General features: G+C 37.4%; 1 protein-coding gene across 1 annotated transcript in view; it reads right to left on the bottom strand.

The window, feature by feature from the left end:
* Positions 1–2346: 2346 nt before the first annotated feature.
* LOC127575837 (E3 ubiquitin-protein ligase RNF149-like) overlaps positions 2347–20964 on the bottom strand; it is a 40626-nt gene continuing 22008 nt past the window's right edge. The window contains exons 4-8 of the mRNA XM_052026004.1: positions 19655–19738; positions 11794–11876; positions 10420–10516; positions 9723–9912; positions 2347–4253 (exon numbers count right to left, since the gene is read on the bottom strand). Coding sequence (XP_051881964.1) covers positions 4183–4253; positions 9723–9912; positions 10420–10516; positions 11794–11876; positions 19655–19738 — 525 coding nt within the window. The 3' untranslated portion in view covers positions 2347–4182. The remainder of the gene's footprint in view (positions 4254–9722; positions 9913–10419; positions 10517–11793; positions 11877–19654; positions 19739–20964) is intronic.

Genomic DNA, 20964 nt, shown 5'->3' with positions numbered 1-20964 from the left:
CTTCAGCATTTTTGGATTAAAGGCCTAGCGTGTTCTACCTAACATTACTATGAGAAACAACCTTGCATCATTACTACTTCGAGTACAGTGATTTGATTGTGGCTCGAGGGCAAGTCACGATAAGCAAAGTTGGCCTCATCAGTGTCATCCACATGGAGTATAAAAACTGAGGGAGGAGGAAGTAGGAACACAGCCTCTTACCTCCTTTCCAATGTTTGTTCTACACTCTGGTCCTTGAGATCTTAGAAATTGTGGGCCACACAAAATGACATTTTCTTGATTATGGGAAATTTCTGAGGTAATGGAGCTTGGATTAGTAACATTCAGGTTCCAAGCTCAGTGCTGCTGAAATGCAAAGAAAATTAGAAATGATCACTATCGTCTATTACCTGTTATTGGATGTGGTGGTGTACTGAGACAACATGTCCATCTTTTCATCTCTAAGCTAGGCTGTTAGAGAAAATGGTTGATAAGCCTCATCAAAACCACAACTGAGCAATCTTGAGACACTATCTAAAAACCTTGCAAAAATACTCTTTGGTTGAGTGATGATGTTTGAACAGTTAGAGGTATTGATGCCCATTAAGTTTGATGATTTGAGGCTAGAAGCAATATGCTATTGTAGCAATTTCTTTTTAAAGTGATACTATTAAGTCAGTCTTCCTCCAAACTAGGATAATTCTTTATGGGACATGAGAAGTCTGCTTCAATACACATTTGCAGAAGCAAACAGTAAAAATGGTACTGGCCCAAGCAGCACAGAAGCCTTGTTTGACAGCCAGCATTGAAGTCTGCCACGTAATATCCAGTGGAAGGAGACAGCCAAGACAGACAATGACAATGTTACAACCCACAAATGCACTGCTCTATGTCACAGGAATGTTAGTAATTTACCAGATCAGTTACAACCCATTTGATTGACACCAAAGCCTGGGTCAATTACAAAGGCTGCTCCTGTATGTTTGGTACATTTACTGAGAAGCAAATGCTAAGCTTAAAAATAATTGCTGAAATGTTAAAATAATTAAGAACAATGGAGAGGTTAAATATTTTTTAAACAGTAGTTTGAAGGATTTAAATGCAGCTGCTGCAAACAATTTTAATAAATTGTAAATATATTGAGTGGTAATTGGAACTAATTTTTCTTCAGGGGCAGGCAGGGGAAAGGAAAGAGTATGAACTATCTGCATTTTCCCTCTGATGAACCTCAAGAAACTGCTTGTCAGCAGATAGTTATGGATGAAGATGTGAAGAGGGAAACTAATTGCTCTTGCTCAATAGTGATGAGCAGTGGCAGTCTCAATGGACCAACTACATCCTAAACAAAAAGACCTCTCCACCGATCCTACAGAACTAGTAACCAGATTAAACATTCTATGCAATTCATGGGCAACCCTAAACCAGATTAGATTCTTATCAAAAGAGGATCTGGCCACCTTTTCTATCAATAGAAACTCAGGACTACTGTAGCAAGAAAAGTCAAACAATGGGAAAATGTGTCAAAGTCTATACTTTCTAATCTTTCTCAGAGTACATAGCTGACAATCACTTATACACACCCACTGTCTGCCCCAGTGCACAAGTTGCTATTGATGCAACTACAAGTGAGAAATGTATGACTGTTGGTCAATAAACATTTAGCAGAAATATATATTTATCTGTCATGTTGTAACAGTTGAGTCTATTCTTTATATAAAACTAATATGTTGGAGTAACAATTTTTCAATCAAACTGTCAGAATAGTACATTATAATTGTGCAGAAGGTCAAGTTTTTGTCTGATGCAGACTTCACACATTTGAATTTTAGCTATAACAAATAAAAAGATGTTCAAGCAGTGGAAAGTCAAAATCCAGATCTGATTATTTTGAATTCCCACCTTTCTTTGCAAGAAAATTTACCTAATACAGCTTCAAGTGATAAGCTGTTCCCAAATTTGTAGTTCATCGCCAAACTGAACACTGCATTCTATAAACAGCAAGATCCTACAAACAAGAATGAATTGTACAGTCTTTCTTTCAGTAGTGTTAATTAAGGAGCAACAGCAAAAAAAAAATCATGTATATACCCTGTTCAAGTAGTCACACAGAATGTAAAACCAATGTTTTCTACTTTGATGCTTGTTAAATTTGTGATCCTTAATTAGTGGACTGAAAATAGTAGCCTGTTGTATACAGCAGGAGAAATTTTCAGCCTTAATGTCCAGTTGAACCAAAGTCAAAGTTTGTTTAAATACTATCCTCAGGCACCATGTGGAATGCAGCACTCCCTCAAAAAGAGAAAAATATCCAAGATTCATCTAAGTTTATTTTGTAACAATTTTATATTTGTGTATTTACTTGTTCGACTCTGCCCGTTTCTTATTACTTTTCCAAATGCACACAGTATAACACCAAGAATGGTTGAGCTCATGATCTGAAATGCTTCTGTACTCAAGGAAGAGTAAAATATGAAAATTAGAAAGGCAATTGAAGAAATGAAAAGTTATGCAGGAATTTATGACTTGAAATTTGTACATCTGAAAAAAAAACACTAATTCAAAAGCACAATAATAAAAAAAGTGTTCAAAATGTGTTTATTGCATGCATACAATTTCACTAAGGGCCTGGTCTGCAAAACCTTGAAAACTCTTATGGTTATTTCCAGTTATTTTTCTTAAATCACAAGTTGACCTTTGAACCTTTACAAGAAACATTTTAAACTGCAGCCAGCCAGGCAACACGAATGAAATGGCAGAAAGCATTTTCACTGAAGCAAATTCCACAAAAGGAGTTGCAGGCATGGAGCCTCATGCTATGCGTCTCACAACAAATTGCATCTTGTTAGAAAGCAATGCTGGCATTTAATTTACTATAAAAGAAAATATTGCACATCAAGATTTTTGATAGTTTGCTGCTTTCATCTGGGCCTCAATTTAAAAATAAAATGCTGGCAAACAGTGAACTGCACTGAACAGGTTGAAATTTTAATGTATGCTTATGCTTTTGAAACTTTTATATCATTATATGCTGTTAATATTGCAAATGCAACAGGGAGCAAATTTTGTTAGAATTGTTTTGAAATTATGATTCTTTTTGCCCAAAATATTAATGCAGTTTTGCAAATTACTAAGCAAAACCATTATGCAAGGAGAATTTAAGAATGATAATATTTTGCAGATTGTGGTTATCTATTGGCATAAGGCACATGGTTTTATTGCTCTGTTACATTAAAACAAAATAGAAGTAGAAGATCTGACTGTTTGGCAAATTATAAAATATTGCCAAAATCACAGCTGCATCACAGCTTAATAACAAGAGGTTAATTAGTATATTAGAATTATTTTATGGAAAGCTTTACCAGTAAATTTGTAGAAGTTCTGAAAAACAGGTAATTCAACACAAAGTAGGGCATCTCCAAAACATTTTAATCCAATTACATTTGAGGTCTTTTATGATGGTTGTGATAATTAAATGTTTAAACAAATAGTTGTTTAATTAGTTAACATTTTTAGTGCACTTTAATAGAGAACTCGTAGGTACAGTCGCAATTAAATTAGCACACAATATCCTTCAAATGGAATGGCCACTTAAAGAAATCTATCAAATACTATGAAAAGGTAGTGGGACAAATGAGTACATTAATGCCCTGAAATATGTATATATTACTAGTCCAGTTAAGATCATTGACATTATCACAATCTGAGAACGCCTACAAATAACTCTCCAGATGTCCATACCTGACAAATTGGCAATATAAATCCATTGAAAATGTGCTAATCAAATAAGCATATTTACAAATATACTTTTTCCAACTTGAATAGAGAAAATGAAGACAAAATGGACACATGTATAACCAGTGATTTTAAATTCTAAATTCCAGCATCACAAACAATGAAATTGCCAAAGGCACTTAGTTAAGTGCCTTCTCTGCTAAATTGTGGAAGAACAGGAATTTTGCTGTATCCCATATGTTACCAAATCAACATATTTCACCACCTCTAATAAGAATTATCCATTGTTTCTTTATACAGCTAAGGTTATTTTAACCAGTTAGAACTGCAAAGCGATGAATTAAAATATATGACCTAATATTTTGTTGCACACACCAAACTGTATACAATATTTTTATTTCTCTTCCAAGAACCCACGATGGCCTTTCATGCTTCAAGTCAACACCATTTTCCAATTTTCTTCAGAAATATTCATCTGGAATCTGGACATCCAATAGGACAAGGTGAATTATCACTATTTATTTGATTTTCTAAATTTGCTTCTAGAAACAGAGTGGGAAAAAAAGTGAAAGTTTTAAGCAAAATTTTATTTAAAAAAAAAGATTACCATATTAGAATCCACATATTCAGCAAGCATATCTATTATGGCTTTGAAACAACATTGGCGGGGTGGAGGGGATATAAAGATATTTTCTGTGCATATTATATGTACCAGTAAATACTGTATATACCTGATTTTGCTGCAGCAAGAACCCACAATGGCCTCTCATGCTGCCAATTCACAATCACCCATTTTACAGTATCTTGCACTAAAATTACCCCCACCCCCCCAATGGAACTGCTAGAAAAACTGTGGGGGAAGCTTCATGTATGAGGCATTGAACCTCTACAATTTTATATTCCAAGCATCACATGAAATTGTCCCTTTGCTGTGGCTAAATAACAGACTTTCAATGGCAGCTAGAATGGAAAATAGGAAGCTGGAGTGAGAGTTGCGAGGCTTAATCTTTCTCCGTACAGAACATTAAATAATTTAGCATGTTTTATACTTACATTTAGTTTCTATGATTTTGCTGTTTACACATTATTCAAAAGTGAATATCATTTTACTACCAAGCAACCACAATATTTGAAGTGGCACTTGTGTTCCTGCATTAGTCAGACATTGAATGTACAGATTTTTTTTCTTGCAACACTAACTGCTGAGCCACCAGGCCACCCATTGATAAAGAAATGGTGACATGTTCCCAGGCCAGGATGGTAAGCAAATTGTGTGGAGCCTGCACGCGGTCATATTCCCAAGTGCTGACTGCCTTAGTCTTTCTTGATGACAGAGGTCAGGGGTTTAGGAAGTGCTATCAAAGTAACTTGGCAATTAACTACAGTGCATTTTGCAGATGGTACATACTGCAGCCAAGTGCACTTTGGTGGAGGGGATTAAGGTTTGGGGCAGTGGATTGGGTAACAGTCAAGCAGGCTGCTTTGTCCAGGATGGTGCAAAGCTTCTTGAATGTGGTTGGATTTACACTCATCCAGGTAAATTGGGAGAATTCTTGGCTGGTTGGATTTTGTCTTGCTCATTGTATCAGGTTCTAAAACTATCCAATTCCAAATAGGTACTTCTACACGTTGAAGTGTCAGTTTCTAGAGGACACAAATGGAAGATCATCCCCAAAAAAGTGTTTCTTTAAAAAAAAAAGGTAGTTAGGCAATTTTACTGGAAAGAGTAATAGAAGCAAATCTATTTTAGCTTTTGGAAAGTGCCACTTGTAGGTTTCCCTACAACCTTCAAATGTTTATTTTCAAGTACTCCTTCCATTTGTATCACTTCAACCTGTAGAAGTACCAACTGGGAATTGACCTAATCAAAATTACTAATAATTTTGAACAATGCTTCCATTTTTCCACATTATATTCGAACAGATATTCATCTCCTTAATCTACACCCTCTTAAAGTTTAAAAAAAAATCAACTTTAGTAAATGACTCTTAGGATTGCTGCTGGTGCCACGTGATAGTGATGGCAGGAACAGGAGGTGGTGGCAGATAAATGCGTGGCTGAGAAGTTGGTGCAGGAGGGAGGGTTTTAGATTTCTGGATCATTGGGATCTCTTCTCGGGAAGGTGGGACCTGTACAGAGAGGACGGGTTACACCCGAACCAGAAGGGGGCCAATATCCTTGCAGCTAGGTTTGCTAGGGTGGTTTGGGAGGGTTTAAACTAGTTTGTGAGGGGGAAGGGATCTGGAGGAGTAGGTCAGAGGAAGAAGGAGATGGGGAAAAGTTAGATCAAACAGGTAGAGAGGCTTTGGGGAAGGAGAAGCAGAATACAGGCTATAAAAGTAGTAAGGTAGATGGACTGAAGTGCGTTTACTTAAATGTAAGAAGCATCAGGAATAAGGGAGATGAACTGAGGGCTTGGATAAGTATGGGGGACTATGATATTGTGGCTATTACTGAGACATGGCTGACGTCAGGGCAGGAGTGGATATTGAATATTCCTGGTTTTCGGTGTTTTAAGAGGGATAGGGAAGAGGGGAGAAGAGGAGGAGGCGTGGCGATACTGGTCAGGGACTGTTACGGCTGTGGAAAGGATGGATGTTGTAGAAGGATCCTCTCTAGAGTCCGTATGGGTGGAAGTAAGGAACAAAGGAGCAGCTACTCTACTAGGAGTATTCTATAGGCCCCCTGGTAGCAGTAGAGATATAGAGGAGCAGATTGGCAGGCAGTGTTTGGAGAGAAGCAAAAATAACAGGGTTGTTATAATGGGAGACTTCAACTTCCCAAATATAGACTGGAACCTGCTTAGTGCCAAAGGTTTAGATGGGACGGAATTTGTTAAATGTGTCCAGGAGGGATTCCTGACGCAGTATGTCGACAGGCCGACTAGAGGGAATGCCATGCTAGATCTAGTTTTAGGAAATGAACTGAGACAGGTGAAGGATCTATTGGTGGGAGAGCATTTGGGGGACAGTGACCATTGCTCCATAACCTTTAAAATTGTCATGGACAGGGACAGGTGCAGAGGACAAGAAGATATTTAATTGAGGAAGGGCAAACTATGAGGCTACAAGGAGAGAACTTGGGAGTGTAAATTGGGATGTCCTTTTTGAAGGGAAATGTACCATGGAGATGTGGTCGATGTTCAGGGATCTTATGCAGGATGTTAGAGATAAATATGTCCCGGTGTGGCAGAGAAGGAATCGTGGGTGACGAGAGAGGTGGAACGACTAGTTAGGGAGAAGAAGGTAGCACACATAAGGTATAAGCAGCAAGGTTCAGACAGGGCCCGTGAGGAATATAGAGTAGCGAGGAAGGAACTTAAGAAAGGGCTGAGGAGAGCTAGAAGGGGACATGAAAAGGCGTTGGCCAGTAGGGTTAAGGAAAATCCCAAGACCTTTTTCACGTACGTGAAGAGTAGGAGGATGGCTAGGGTAAAGGTAGGTCCAATTAAAGACAAAGGTGAGAAAATGTGCCTGGAGGCAGCGGAAATGGGAGAAGTTCTCAATGAATACTTCTCTTCGGTATTCACCAAGGAGAGGGGTCTTGATGACGCGGAAGGGAGTGCTGGTAAGGGTAATGTTCTCGAGGTTGTAGATATAAAGAGAGGATGTGTTGAAGTTGTTAAATAATATCAAAGCAGATAAATCTCCAGGGCCTGACGGGATTTTCCCCAGGCTGCTTCGAGAGGCGAGGGAGGAGGAGATTGTTGAACCGCTGGTAAGGATCTTTGAGTCCTTGTTGTCCATGGGGATGGTGCCGGAGGATTGGAGGGTGGCGAATGTTGTCCCCTTGTTCAAAAAAGGTAGTAGGGATAGTCCAGGGAATTACAGACCGGTGAGCCTTACGTCTGTGGTGGGTAAGCTGTTAGAAAGGATTCTAAGGGATAGGATCTATGAACACCTGGAGAATCATGGACTGATTAGGGACAGCCAACATGGCTTTGTGAAGGGAAGATCTTGCCTCAAGCCTGATAGAGTTTTGAGGAGGTGACGAGGAAGATTGATGAGGGTAGTGCGGTGGATGTGGTCTATATGGATTTTAGTAAGGCGTTTGATAAGGTAGGCTTCTTCAGAAGGTCAGAGGCCAAGGGATCCAGGGAAGCTTGGCTGTGTGGATTAGGAATTAGTTTGCCTGTAGAAAGCAGAGGGTTGTGTTGGAAGGAGTGCCCTCGAATTGGAGGGCAGTGACTAGTGGTGTCCCGCAGGGATTGGTCCTGGGACCTCTATTTTTTGTAATATTTATAGATGACTTAGATGAGGGGGTGGAAGGCTGGGTTAGTATGTTTGCGGATGACACTAAGATTGGCGGTGTTGTGGATAGTGTGGAGGGCTGTCGGAACTTACAGAGGGATATTGATAGGATGCAGAGCTGGGCTGACAAGTGGTAGATGGAGTTCAATCCGGAGAAGTGTGAGGTGGTACACTTTGGAAGGACAAACTCCAGAGCAGAGTACAAGGTAAATGGCAAGGTACTTGGCAATGTAGAGGAGCAGAGGGATCTGGGGGTTCATATTCACAGTTCACTGAAAGTTGCCTCACAGGTGGATAGAGCAGTTAAGGCGGCCTATGGGATGTTAGCTTTCATAAGTCGGGGGATTGAGTTTAAGAGCCGTGAAGTGATGATGCAGCTTTACAAAACTCTAGTTAGACCACACTTAGAGTAATGTGTTCAGTTTTGGTCGCTGCATTATAGGAAGGATGTGGAGGCGTTGGAGAGGGTGCAGAGGAGATTTACCAGGATGCTGCCTGGATTAGAGCATATGGAATATGAGGAGAGGCTTAAGGTGCTAAGGCTTTATTCACTGGAAAGGAGAAGGATGAGAGGAGACATGATAGAGGTATATAAAATATTGAGAGGAATAGATAGAGTAGACAGCCAGCACCTCCTTCCCAGGGCACCAATGTTCAAGACGAGGGGGCATGGCTTTAAGGTTATGGGTGGGAGGTTCAGGGGAGATGTCAGGGGGACGTTTTTCACCCAGGGAGTGGTTGGTGCATGGAATGCACTGCCTGGGGTGGTGGTGGAGGCAGATACATTGGACAGGTTCAAGAGTTTGTTGGATAGGCACATGGAGGAATGTGAGATAGAGGGATATGCGGGAGCAAAGGGTTAGATAGTGTGAGGGTGGTTTGATGGACGGCACAACATGGTGGGCCGAAGGGCCTGTTTTGTGCTGTATGGTCCTATGGTATTTATGCATGCATGGTGGGTAGTTTGTAGGGCACAATAGGGGTCAAAGATGTACCTGACATTACTATTACCTTCCTGCAGACTGAAATGCATCCAAAATATAAGCTCTGCCCAGTTTTCTATCTTTAAACCTAATTCCATCTATGCTTCCACATTCTATGGGCTTTCACACCATATTTAATCAAGTAGCTGAAAGAACTTCATTAAAAATTGTTCATCAAGAGGCACAGTTTTTGAAATTACCCATCTTATCTTGTGCGTTTGAATACAATATTAGCCAATTGACATATTCTTCCCCTCGCCATAAATTTTCCCATTTCCTTGTAGTGACAATTTTACACTGTAAAAAGTCACCAGCTACTTTACAAGTTTAAACAACCAGAAAATTACTGCTAGCGCCAACTCTAACACCTAAATGATACGTGGGACAAGGATGAATGACACTCAAAGTATTTCATAGTCCATGCTGCCAAGTTTTTCAAGCGGATCTGTGAAACATGTATTAAGATGGTTATCTAGATTGCATGATATGTCCATGCATTGCAGACAAGTTCCTAATGTCCATTTTCATCACACTGCAAATGAATGCAGAAGATGAGCAAGAGGAAAACGACACTGATTCTCAAGTGGCTCTCAGCAGTGCCATAATGCTACTACGTTTGTTGCAAGCCTTAGTTACCACCAAGCAACAATCAAGCCCATCATCCAGGTCCAACTCTACTTCCTCTGCAGCTCCATTTGCTTTTAGTTTTATGTAATCTGTGATAGTCTGCCTGAGGAATAATTTTATTATACTCAAACTTTTGAACAAATGTACATACCAATTAAGGCTACAGCTTCATCCTCTTCCATTAGTCTATCATCATGCTGTAAAGATTCAAAGGTTGGAGAGCCGGGGAACATGCTTGTTTCAGCTCCTGCTTCTTGTAAGGGAACACTTGGATTGCCAACTGGGATGCTGTCAGGTTCTGACTCTGGTATAACTACTTCAACATTTTCACATGCATCCATCTAGCACAGATGTAAACAATTTAGTCAGCAACAAAAGATTAAAAATAAATGTTTCTTCTAATCACATCTCTGAATAAAAGAGATGATCAAAATGTTGATCTAAGAGATGGGTTTTAAATGAAGATCAAATAGAGAAATATGAAGAGGCAGAGGCATTAAAAAGAAAATTCAGATCAAGTCAAGATTGCAGCACCCAGCTCTGTGCTAAGGAATCTTTTTCAGCTACTTGAGGTGTTGACCTGGTACCATATTTACTTGCTCTTTTAAGAGAGGAAGCTTTTTGTTTTGCAGTGCAGCACCTCCTTAGTGGAGTGCTTAAATGTCAGCCGAGATTTATGCACTCAACTTCTGCAGCGAGGTTTAAATCTGTGCTTTCTGACCCAGAGATAGGACCCTAAAGTTGATACTTAATATGACATATTTATTTTGTTTAGTTACTCATATTCTCTTAATTTTGCACCAAATGAATAGCTAATTACTCTATCCAATTACTTTTCCAACACTTACCATAAAGCCAAGTGCTTTAATGACATCGAGTTTACACATTGGACAGGTACGATGCTCAAGAAGCCACGGATCGATGCACATTCTATGGAATACATGCCTAAAGAATAGGTACAAAATCATGAACCGATTGTAGTACGTGCTAAAACTGATCACAAAACCCAGCTTGCCAGTTTTCTTGTCAAGTTCTCTTTGGGACTGGTTTATGATTGTGTGTAGTCAAATCCTGTTGTGTTCATTCATAAACAAAGATAATAAAAATCTAATCATCAAACAATTTTTTTTTTAACAACTTCCATTCTAACAATGCTCCTACAGATTGATGTGGAATATTAGAATAGTTACAATTTTGACATTAAATATGGCTTGCAAATTTCCTTGTGTAATTTGATTTACCAAATCAGGATTCACATAATATTTTTAAGCAATAGGCAAGAGAAATAAGCAACACTGCAATTCCTTTTCCCGGGTAGAGCATTAATCTTGCTGATCTTTTTCATTCCTTACCCCCTCTGCAAGTTGTTACAAAAAGCACAAAAACTTTATAGATGGCTTCTCACAAACTTATCATTGATAATTATAGCATTATAAACCTTGTAACCACAATCTGCAGAATGGTCAGACTTCCTCCAAAACACTAAATGACAACAGTTTATCACTGTGTTCCATTATTTTCAAGTCAGAATGGCATGCAAAATGGAGGAAAATTAGAAGGCGGCAGTGTTCCCGTGCACCTGCTGACCTCAACCTTAGTGGTACAAGTCACAATTGTGGATGGTGCTGACGAAGTAACTATGATGCACTTCGCAGATGGTACACACTATGGCCACGATGTACCAATGTTGGAAGAAGTAAACCTTTAGGGTAGTGGATGAAGTCCCAGTCGAGCAGGCTGCTTCATCCTGTATGGTTTCAAGCTTTTTGAATGTTATTTGAGGTGCACTCGTCCAAGCAAATTAAGAGTATGCCATCACTTGTGCCTTTTTGATGGAAAACAAGGCTTAGCTCAACTATGAAACAAGTTCTAAAGCCTAATCTATTCCATAACTGCCAGTAGAAAATGGCTTGTGTGACTAATGCACAGATTTCCAATCCTTGGTGTGGAGGCATGCTTATCTTCTAATTGTCACAATAACGATGTATCATTGTAATATCAAGGTGATCAGGACAGTTCAACAATAGTCCATTTCCTCACTTCAAAAGCATATTTATTTTGTAGCAAATTTAAAGACAGCCAAGAAAATATTCCAAAATTCTTGTATCTTTCTTTAAAGTGCTTAAATAAATGTTATCTTTATTAATGAAAATTATATTCCTTCGCGTGTCCTTTCAGGTTAAATTATTTACAGTGTATAGCATAACATAAAAGGTTCATACTTGCATGGGAGAATTCGTACAATATCTCGGGACCTGTACATCTCAATGCACACAGCACAGCCTTCAATACCCAAATCGATTTCCTAACAAGAGTTAAAGTATAAAGTAGTAATTTTGACATGGAGATGAACCACGATTACCAATTTAATATTAAAGAAAGCTTTGATAAAGACAAAAAAATGATAGTTTATAAATTATGAACTCAAAACACTACAAGTATGATGTACTGGTACACTTTTGTGGACAATGATTATTCAGTTTTATATCAGATTTGGCTGAGTGCTTGCACTAGATTGTGATTCAACAGAACATGGTACCTCCAATGTAATGAAACATCCAAAAGGCACCCAAGAGGAGTAATGTCAAATAAAGATCCAACTTTTAGTCACAACAGAAGATATCAGATCAAATGATCAAAGGCTTGAATAAAGAGGAAGGTATTAAGGAGCACTTTTAAAAATCAAGATTGAGAGTTTGAGATTTTTAGGGGAAAGGCAGCTTAAAGCAAAGCTCCTAATGGCAGAGTGATTAAAATTTGTCATATGCAAGAGATCAGAAATGAAGGAGTGCAGAGATGTAAAACATGCAAGTAATCTTGGAGGTGCAGATCAAAATGTTAGTGGGAAAGAAGAATAAAGATTTTAAAACCAAGGCCATTGCTGGAGTAAGAACAACTGTAGGTCAAAGTACACAAGTGTGAGGGGCAATTAAGACTTGGAACAAGCCAAAAGGGCTACGATTTTGGAAGGGTATATTTACATAGGATAAAAGAAAGAGGGTCAATAGAACAATGGAACAGTCAATTCTAGGAGTAGTGAAAGTATGGAAGAAGTTTTCAGGAGCAGGTGACCTGAAACAGGAGCAGGGGGAGGCAATGCTATGAACAATGCAAACAATGAATGAAATTCATGGACTCTCTTGGTGGCGCTAGATGGAGTAGGTCGCATCTTGGCACTGCTCCACTCACCTTTTAATCTCTTGTATGCCACCCCTTAATAAGACTTTTATAATACTTTCATAAGATTGATTTTGATCTTTAATTCCCAGAAATGAACACCAAAGCTAAAGCTGCAGCTGATAGCAAGGGTAATGGAGACCCACAACTTACTTTGGAAGCTATTTCTAAACTGGATAAAAAAAAACTTGATCAGAGATTTTCCACTTTGGAAACGCTGTTAAAGGAGATTGAAGACAGACAAACAACACTAGCACAGGAAAATGTTAAACAACAGCAATTAATTGCTGAACTGGATGAAGCTGGCAAAGAGATCGTAGACTGGGCTTACTGGAAAAAGATTTAACTGCGACCACCCTAAGACTGGAACAGCAAAGACAGAAGATCATTGATTTAGAAAGCTGCAGTTGGAGAAACAATTTGAGGATTATTGGCTTTCCTGAAGACGCTGAAACTGGTAATCCTATTGAATTCTTTTCTAAACTTCTGATGGACGCGTTTGGCTCTGAAGTTTTCCCTGTACGTCCCATACTTGATCGTGCTCATCGAGTGTTAAGACCAAAACCCCCGGCAGAGCAAAAACCATGGCCAGTAATATTGAGATTTCATTATGTGAGTACTAAAGAGCATTTGATTCAAATCGCTCATCGTCAAGGAATGATCCAATATAAAGATTGGAAGTTTTGTCTGGTTGAAGATTACAGCCCAGAAGTTATGAAAGAGAGACTGCGTTATAAACCGATTACATCGCTACTTTATCAAGGGAACTATCAACCTGCATTATTGTTCCCAGCTCATCTGAGGATTGTACTCCCTGACAAATCACGCAAATGGTTTAATTCCGTGAAGGAAGCCAAAGAATTTCTCAAAGATTAACTTTTGACTTCAGATGGTTAAGAAACGTGCTAGTCTTTGATTTTTATACCTATTTGGTCTACTAGGTAATAAAAAAATGTTCAAATATGTAAGTTAATTAAGTCCAGAGACATTTTTTCTGCCCTTTGTTAACACTTTCGTGCTCAGTTCTGGAACATGGAAACTTATCATATTTCTATTTAACAATTTTTTTCCCCTTTTATTATTTTACTTTAATATTTTTAATGGTTTGTTTTGATAATAATTAAGAATCTGACAGTGATCGCTTTTTTTTCTTTTGAAATAATAGTAAGATTGTATTTTTTTTAAAATGTCGACTGTCAGTATTTTTGACTGTGTAGAACCTTTTCAGTAAGCATGTTTATATTTCAAAATTCTGTTTTGGGTACTTATACTTTCATGTTTTGACTATCAGTGGTGTCTTACATTCCTTTTAACTTGGAGATTTGCCACCAAAAGAGGTGGGGTTAAGGAATTTAGTGGGTAGTATTCTGGCTGTCTATTGGCCAGTTTTCGGGCTTTTGTGGGCAGGGGGTGGGGCTGCTTTTAGATTAGTTTTCTTCTTCTGGACTGACAAACTACAAACATGCCTGAATTGTTATCATATCCAGCTCCTCTTTGAACTCTTTCCTCTTCCTGTTAATGAGTCTCCTGTGCAGTAAAGTTAACCCTTTACATACCATATGTTTTTAGTCTATTAAAATGGATGATTAATTTTGTTTCATGGAATACGAACAGTTTAAATAATCCAATTAAGTGGAAGAAGATCTTTAAAGTTTTTCATAGACTGAACGCTCAGATTATTTTTGCACAGGAGACTCATTAGGAGAGGATAATCAGTGCTTTTTTAGATTTTGGAGGGGTCAACAGTTTCATTTTAATTCACAAGCAAAGGCAAAAGGAGTCTCTATTTTTATAGACTCCGATTTCATTTGTTCATCATGAAACAATTTCAGACCAGAATGGTAGATTTTTTATTCATTACTGGCTTACTTCATAACAAAAAAGTTGTTATGGTTAATGTTTATGCACCTAATGTTGATCATCCCGAGTTCTTTAAACATTTATTTGCATCTTTTCCTAATTTAAACGAATATACTTTGATTATGGTTGGAGGTTTCAATTGTTGTTTAAACCCTTTGATCTGTGTCATATCACATACTTCCAAACAAATCCGCTGTCTTTATTAATTCCTTCTTAGTTGATTCCGGAATTTTAGAAGCTTGGAGATTTCTACACCCATATGATAAAGAGTTTTCATTCTTTTCTCATGTCTATCACAACTACTCTAGGATTGATTACTTTTTTAAAAAATTGACTCTTGATTAGCTCCATTTGTTATTGACTAAGTATGAAGCAATTGCCATTTCTGATCATGTGCCATTGAAACTATCAATTAAATTAGTGGACGTACCCTCTGGTGCCAGACAATGACGATTCAATCCTTCTTTACTGCAGGATTTAGACTTTGTTCGTTTTATTAAAGAACAGATTTCCTTTTTCTTCTTAACTAATTTTACAAAAGAAATTTCCAGTGGGATATTATGGGATACCTTTAAAGCTTATATCCGTGGTTAAAACTTTTTTCATATTCTACTGGATTGAAAAAACAAACTAATAATGAATTATGTATATTGGCTGATAAGATTAAAGAAATCGATAAAAAAATACTCTGATGCTCCTAATTTGGAGCTCTATAAAAAGAGAACTGAACTTCAATTACAACACAATTTATTATTAACATTTCCAATTGAAAATCAATTACTCAAAACTAGGAGTCAGTTTTATATACATGGTGATAAATCTGGTAAATTGTTGGCCAACTAACTGAAAGCTGCTTCAACTAAACGTCAGGTTATTAAAGTCCATAAACAAGATGGTAATTACATGGTAGACCACGATCAAATTAATAAATCTTTTCAAGAACTTTATACTTCTTTATATCAATCAGAATTTCCTGAGGATTCTACATCAATGTGTGAATTAAGGAATTTGAAGATTCCGAAATTATCACTTAATGAACGTTTAATATTAGATGCACCCATTTCAGAGGAAGAAATAAAGAAAGAAATTCTTCAATGAATTTGGGTAAAACACCTGCTCCTGATGGGTATACAGTTTAATGTTTTAAAATCCTTTTCTGATCTTCTGTCCCCCTGGTTAGGTAAAATTTTATAAAGATGCCCTCAGTAGGTAAATTACCACAATCCTTTTATGAGGCAACTATCTCTTTAATTCTTAAAAAGGATAAAGATCCCACTGAATGTGCATCTTACAGACTTATTTCTTTATTGAATGTGGATTCCAAAATTTTTTCCAAAATATTGGCTTCTAGACTACTTCCACAAATTATTTCTGATGACCAGACAGGATTTATTAAAAATAGTTATTTGCATTTTAATATTACGAGGTTAATGAATATTGTATATACCCCTTCATCTACAATTCCAGAATGTGTTATCTCGCTTGATACTGAGAAGGTGTTTGATAGAGTCGAATGGGAAAATTTATTCAACACGCTTGAGAAATTTAATTTTAGCCCAAATTTTATATCTACTATTAAACTGATAATACCATATACCTATGGCTTCAATATTTACTAATAATCAGAGATCCCCCTTTTTAAGGCTTTTTCGAGGCACTAGACAGGGCTGCCCTTTAAGTCCTTTATTATTTGATATTGCCTTGGAACCCTAGGCAACTGCCTTTCGGGACTCTTTTAACGTATTGGTAGAGGTATATAAAATGATAGAGGTATATAAAATATTGAGAGGAATAGATAGACAGTCAGCGCCTCCTTCCCAGGGCACCAATGCTCAAGACGAGAGGTCATGGCTTTAAGGTTATGGGTGGGAGGTTCAGGGGAGATGTCAAAGGGAGGTTTTTCACCCCGAGAGTGGTTGGTGCATGGAATGCACTGCCTGGGGTGGTGGTGGAGGCAGATACATTGAACAGGTTCAAGAACTTGTTGGATAGGCATACGGAGGAATGTGAGATAGAGGGATATGCGGGAGGAAGGGGTTAGGTAGTGTGAGGGTGGTCTGATGGACGGCACAACATGGTGGGCCAAAGGGCCTGTTTTGTGCTGTATGGTTCTATGGTATCACTTGCGGAAAGGGGACCCATAAGATATCACCATATGCAGATGACCTGTTACTCTATATCTCTAACCCGGAGAAATCTAACCCTGCAGCATTATCAGTGCTTGCTCAGTTTATTGTTTTCTCTGGTTATAGATTAAATCAGATTATTTTACGTATCTGGGTGTTAAGATTACCAAGAAGAACAAGGACTTATTCAAAGTTAACTTCTTACCCTTAATTGATCATGTTAAACAATTGTTTACTAAATGATCCCCATTGTCTATCATTGATTGGCCAAATTAATGCGGTTAAGATGAATATTTTGCCAAAATTTTTGTATTTATTCCAGGCAGTTCCAATTTTCATCTCATAATCCTTTTTTGATACTATTGATTCTAAAATTCTTTCATATATATGGCAGAATAAAAACCCAAGGTTAAGTAAGGAATATTTACAAAAATTTAAAAAGGATGGCAGTACGGCTTTGCCTAACTTTAGATTTTACTATTGGGCAATTAATATTAGATATTTAATTTTCTGGGCACAAGATTTAGATGTAATTCAATGTCCTCGATGGGTGTATTTTGAGCATGAGTCAGTGCAAGGATTGTCATTAGCTTCTATTTTAGGAGCCCCACTCCCTTTTGCACTTACTAAATTGAGTAAACAAATGATTAACCCAATAGTTAAACATACAATACGAATATCATTTCAATTACGTAAATTTTTTGGATTGAATAAATTCATTTTATCAAGTCCTATCCAATCTAATTTTTTCTTTCAACCATCCAGAATTGATTTAGCTTTTTCTTTATGGAAAATGAAGGGAATAACATGCTTTCGTGATTTATTCATTGACAACTGTTTTGTCTTTTGAACAGCTGTCTAATAAATACAATCTGCCTAGATCACTTACCCCCCCCCCCCCCCCGATATTTACAGATTAGAAATTTTTTTAAAGTTGTTTTACCTACTTTTCCGATACCATATAAAATTGAAATTATGGAAAAAATTTTAGGTTTTAATCCTTATCAGAAGGGCTTAATAGCAATAATTTATGATCTGATTATGAAAATACATCTTGAGACACTTGATAACATTAAGAATGAATGGGAAAGAGAACTTTTATTTTTTTTGATTTGGGGGTTCTCTTTTTATATAATTAAATTTCTTTTCAAATTTTTTTTGTAACATGCTCACTTAGTAAGAGATTGGGAGGTCCGGATTATATATTTTACTCCCTGTGAGTGTATATATTAACTGTTATTATTGTTACACTGATCTCTTCGCACCATATGTATAATCACTAATGTTATGTATATTAATTTGAAATTCAATAAAAGATTGAAGAAAGAAAGAAAGAAATTCAAATGCAATTCAGTTCAGACAATTAAACGGGATGGAATGGTCACTGGAGATCCAAGAACAGAGATAATGGCTTCCAAAATCCTAGAACTTAGTTGCAAGCAATTTCTTTTCAATTAATAATGGAGTTGATGAAAATCAAAATAACTGCAGATGCTAGAAATCTAAAAAACAGAAAATCATGGAATTACTCAGGAGGTCAGGCCCACATTTGTGCAAAAGAAAAACAGCCAATGTTTCCAGTTGATCTGTGGAGTAGTGGAGTTGTCCAAGAAAGTGGTTGTGAAAATAGAGCTGAGTGCTTTGAGTGTCTATGTGGAACCCGATCCTGGGTCTTTGAAGGATAACTACTGAGTAGCATGTGATTTGAGAAAAAAGGGCAAAAAAAAAGATTCTTCAGGGTCTCTAATGGCAATGGCAAAATTCTAAGAGACACTATTGTAAGCTATTCTCTGGCTAAAATTCAGTAAATGTGAATAGAGTCAAGTAAAAGCACATCTGGACAACAGAGGAGCCTTCAGGGACAATTGACTCATCAACTGTAGTGAAAGATGCAGGTAGGTCAAGTAGTATTGTGGGATAGTTTATCACAGCCAGTTTCAAAGAATGTAATTTGTGATCTTTTTGAAAAGGGACATCTGGGTGGAAACTAGATTAGAGGGATTTAAACAAGTTTGAGGAAAAGACACATTTTGGGAGGCATCAACATGTTCAGGGGGAGAAAGAGCACAGAGAAAGAGCAACAATCACTAGTTTAAAGGGTGTTGTTTTGTTTCATTGATAAAAGGGATGGCAACACCACATCTGAAAGGATCAGAATGGGAAGAATATTACCATTTAAAATACCAACCTACGGTACATTAGACTAAAAGGAAAGTTGTGTGTTAACAAACTGTTTAGAATATATTCAAGTAAACAGGTGGTGGATGTTATGAATGAGATGAATTAGAGAGCAAGAAATAGGGTTGAATATGAATTAAGGTAACAAGGAATGTTTGGAAATATTTGGCTCAGTATTAAAGAAAAGGGAGTGGAAATGGTAGGTATAGCCGAATGGGTAGTTTTGGTTTTTGTGAACTAATAAGAAAAAGTTCCTGGCACCAATTGTTGGAGGGTGGCTTAATATGGTACATTATGAAGAAAAGGCATCTTTGTTTTCCTAGATAATCTTGAAATAACTGAAGGTAAGACGTGTACATGAGAAGTTACTAGGTAGGAGAAAATAACAGTTTTTACAGAGAAGAAGGACATCAGTAGTTGGGATTTAGGTAATCGGAAACTGCAGAAATGTTATAATGAATAAATGTTCTGGGTTCAAGACAATGCATTGCAATAAGACACACTTCTCAATAAGGTGTTAGACTATATCATTAAGAGATAACCTCCATATCCACAATCTGTGCAAGATATGTAGCATTAAAATAAAGCATAGGAAACAGAATGTTTAAAAATTGAGCATCTCAATGTTTCAACATAATCAGATTAAGATACCAAGATGAATAAGGACAACTTTTTTTTAAAACATGGAACACTACACCACAGCAGGGCCTAAGTTAAACTCAAACTCCCCAAAATAGCTTACCCTATCTCCATGTCTGACAGTATGAAGCTGAAGTTTATTGATAGCCTTCTTGGCTTCTTTCCTGTTATTCTTGTTTTTTTTGTTCTGAAACAGATGAATAAAATTGATATTTAAAACTGTTATCTTCAAGTTTCCTGAATACATAAGCACATTAATCAGGCTGTACACAAATAATCCACATATTGGTACCAGACTGGCGCATTTACATTTCTCAGCATTCTCTGGGTAATGCCCTTATTAGCTTTAATGACAGCTAAGAAAATAGGAGGTATTAAGACAAATATAATTTTGAACTATGTGCCAGAGCCCAACTATGTTAATTGTGCAAGCTTTGTACATCTTTGTTTATAAATTGCTATGTCTGTTTCATGAATCATTTAAAACAAGATGCAATTACACAAACAAAACTGCATCAGAAATGTGCCACCCTTCATATCAGTGGCCTGGGCCAACAACTGAAATGGACGCTAGGCTTGAGGGAGCACACCTAACATTTTTTTTTAAACAGGACCACTTCACAAAAATAAGCTGGCCTGAATGCATCTGGCACTCAGATAACCAAGTCCACAACTGGGCTTAGCAGTGGGGCTAGAGAAGATGACAGTAAAAACACATTTGGAGGAGGTACCCAAGGATTACCATCCAGACGTTTAAATGTGCTTTGTCAGCAAGTGTCTGTCGTCAAGTTTATATGGTTTCATTTAAATGGAGCCCAGGGACACAATACAATAATTTACTGTTTCCAGTTGCTGCCAGGAGGATGGTACTATCCAATTGCACCGCACTTCTTCCCAATGCCTTGCTATTTGCATGAAAGGGAAAGTCAGTTAAATCTCCTCTGGTTGAATGGGAAGTGGCGCCTAAGCTTTAAAAGCTTAGGCTTTTCTCTCATCCCTAGTTCTCTCTCAAAGCTCACCTCCATGCTGTAGTACACTTCTGCAGAAATAACATAGCACCGGTCAACAGGTCAGGTGACATCCGTGGAGAGATACGGGGTTAACGTTTCCAGTCCATCATTTTTCAGAACAATTTTATAATGTTAGAAATAACACAACTTTTAAAACTCCAGAGATGCTGCTGATCTGCTGAGTATCCACATTATTTTCTATTTTTATTTTAGATTTCCAGTATCTGCAGTACTTTGCTTCTGGATTAGTTTTGCAGATACCAGTTGTCTCATTCAAATGACTACAGTGTTGTTTGGCCATTTAATAATTTTTGCGAATTTTTCTGTTAAATAAACTTGGGGAATCTGGAATTAACCCCTGCTTGAATATCGTTCACTTGCTTCAAAATCAGAAGATTTGAAG

This window comes from Pristis pectinata, chromosome 11 (genome assembly GCF_009764475.1).
Source record: "Pristis pectinata isolate sPriPec2 chromosome 11, sPriPec2.1.pri, whole genome shotgun sequence".
NCBI classification, from domain to species: domain Eukaryota; kingdom Metazoa; phylum Chordata; class Chondrichthyes; order Rhinopristiformes; family Pristidae; genus Pristis; species Pristis pectinata.
Note: the sequence above shows the minus strand (reverse complement) of the source record. Positions and strands in the feature narration are given on the sequence as shown.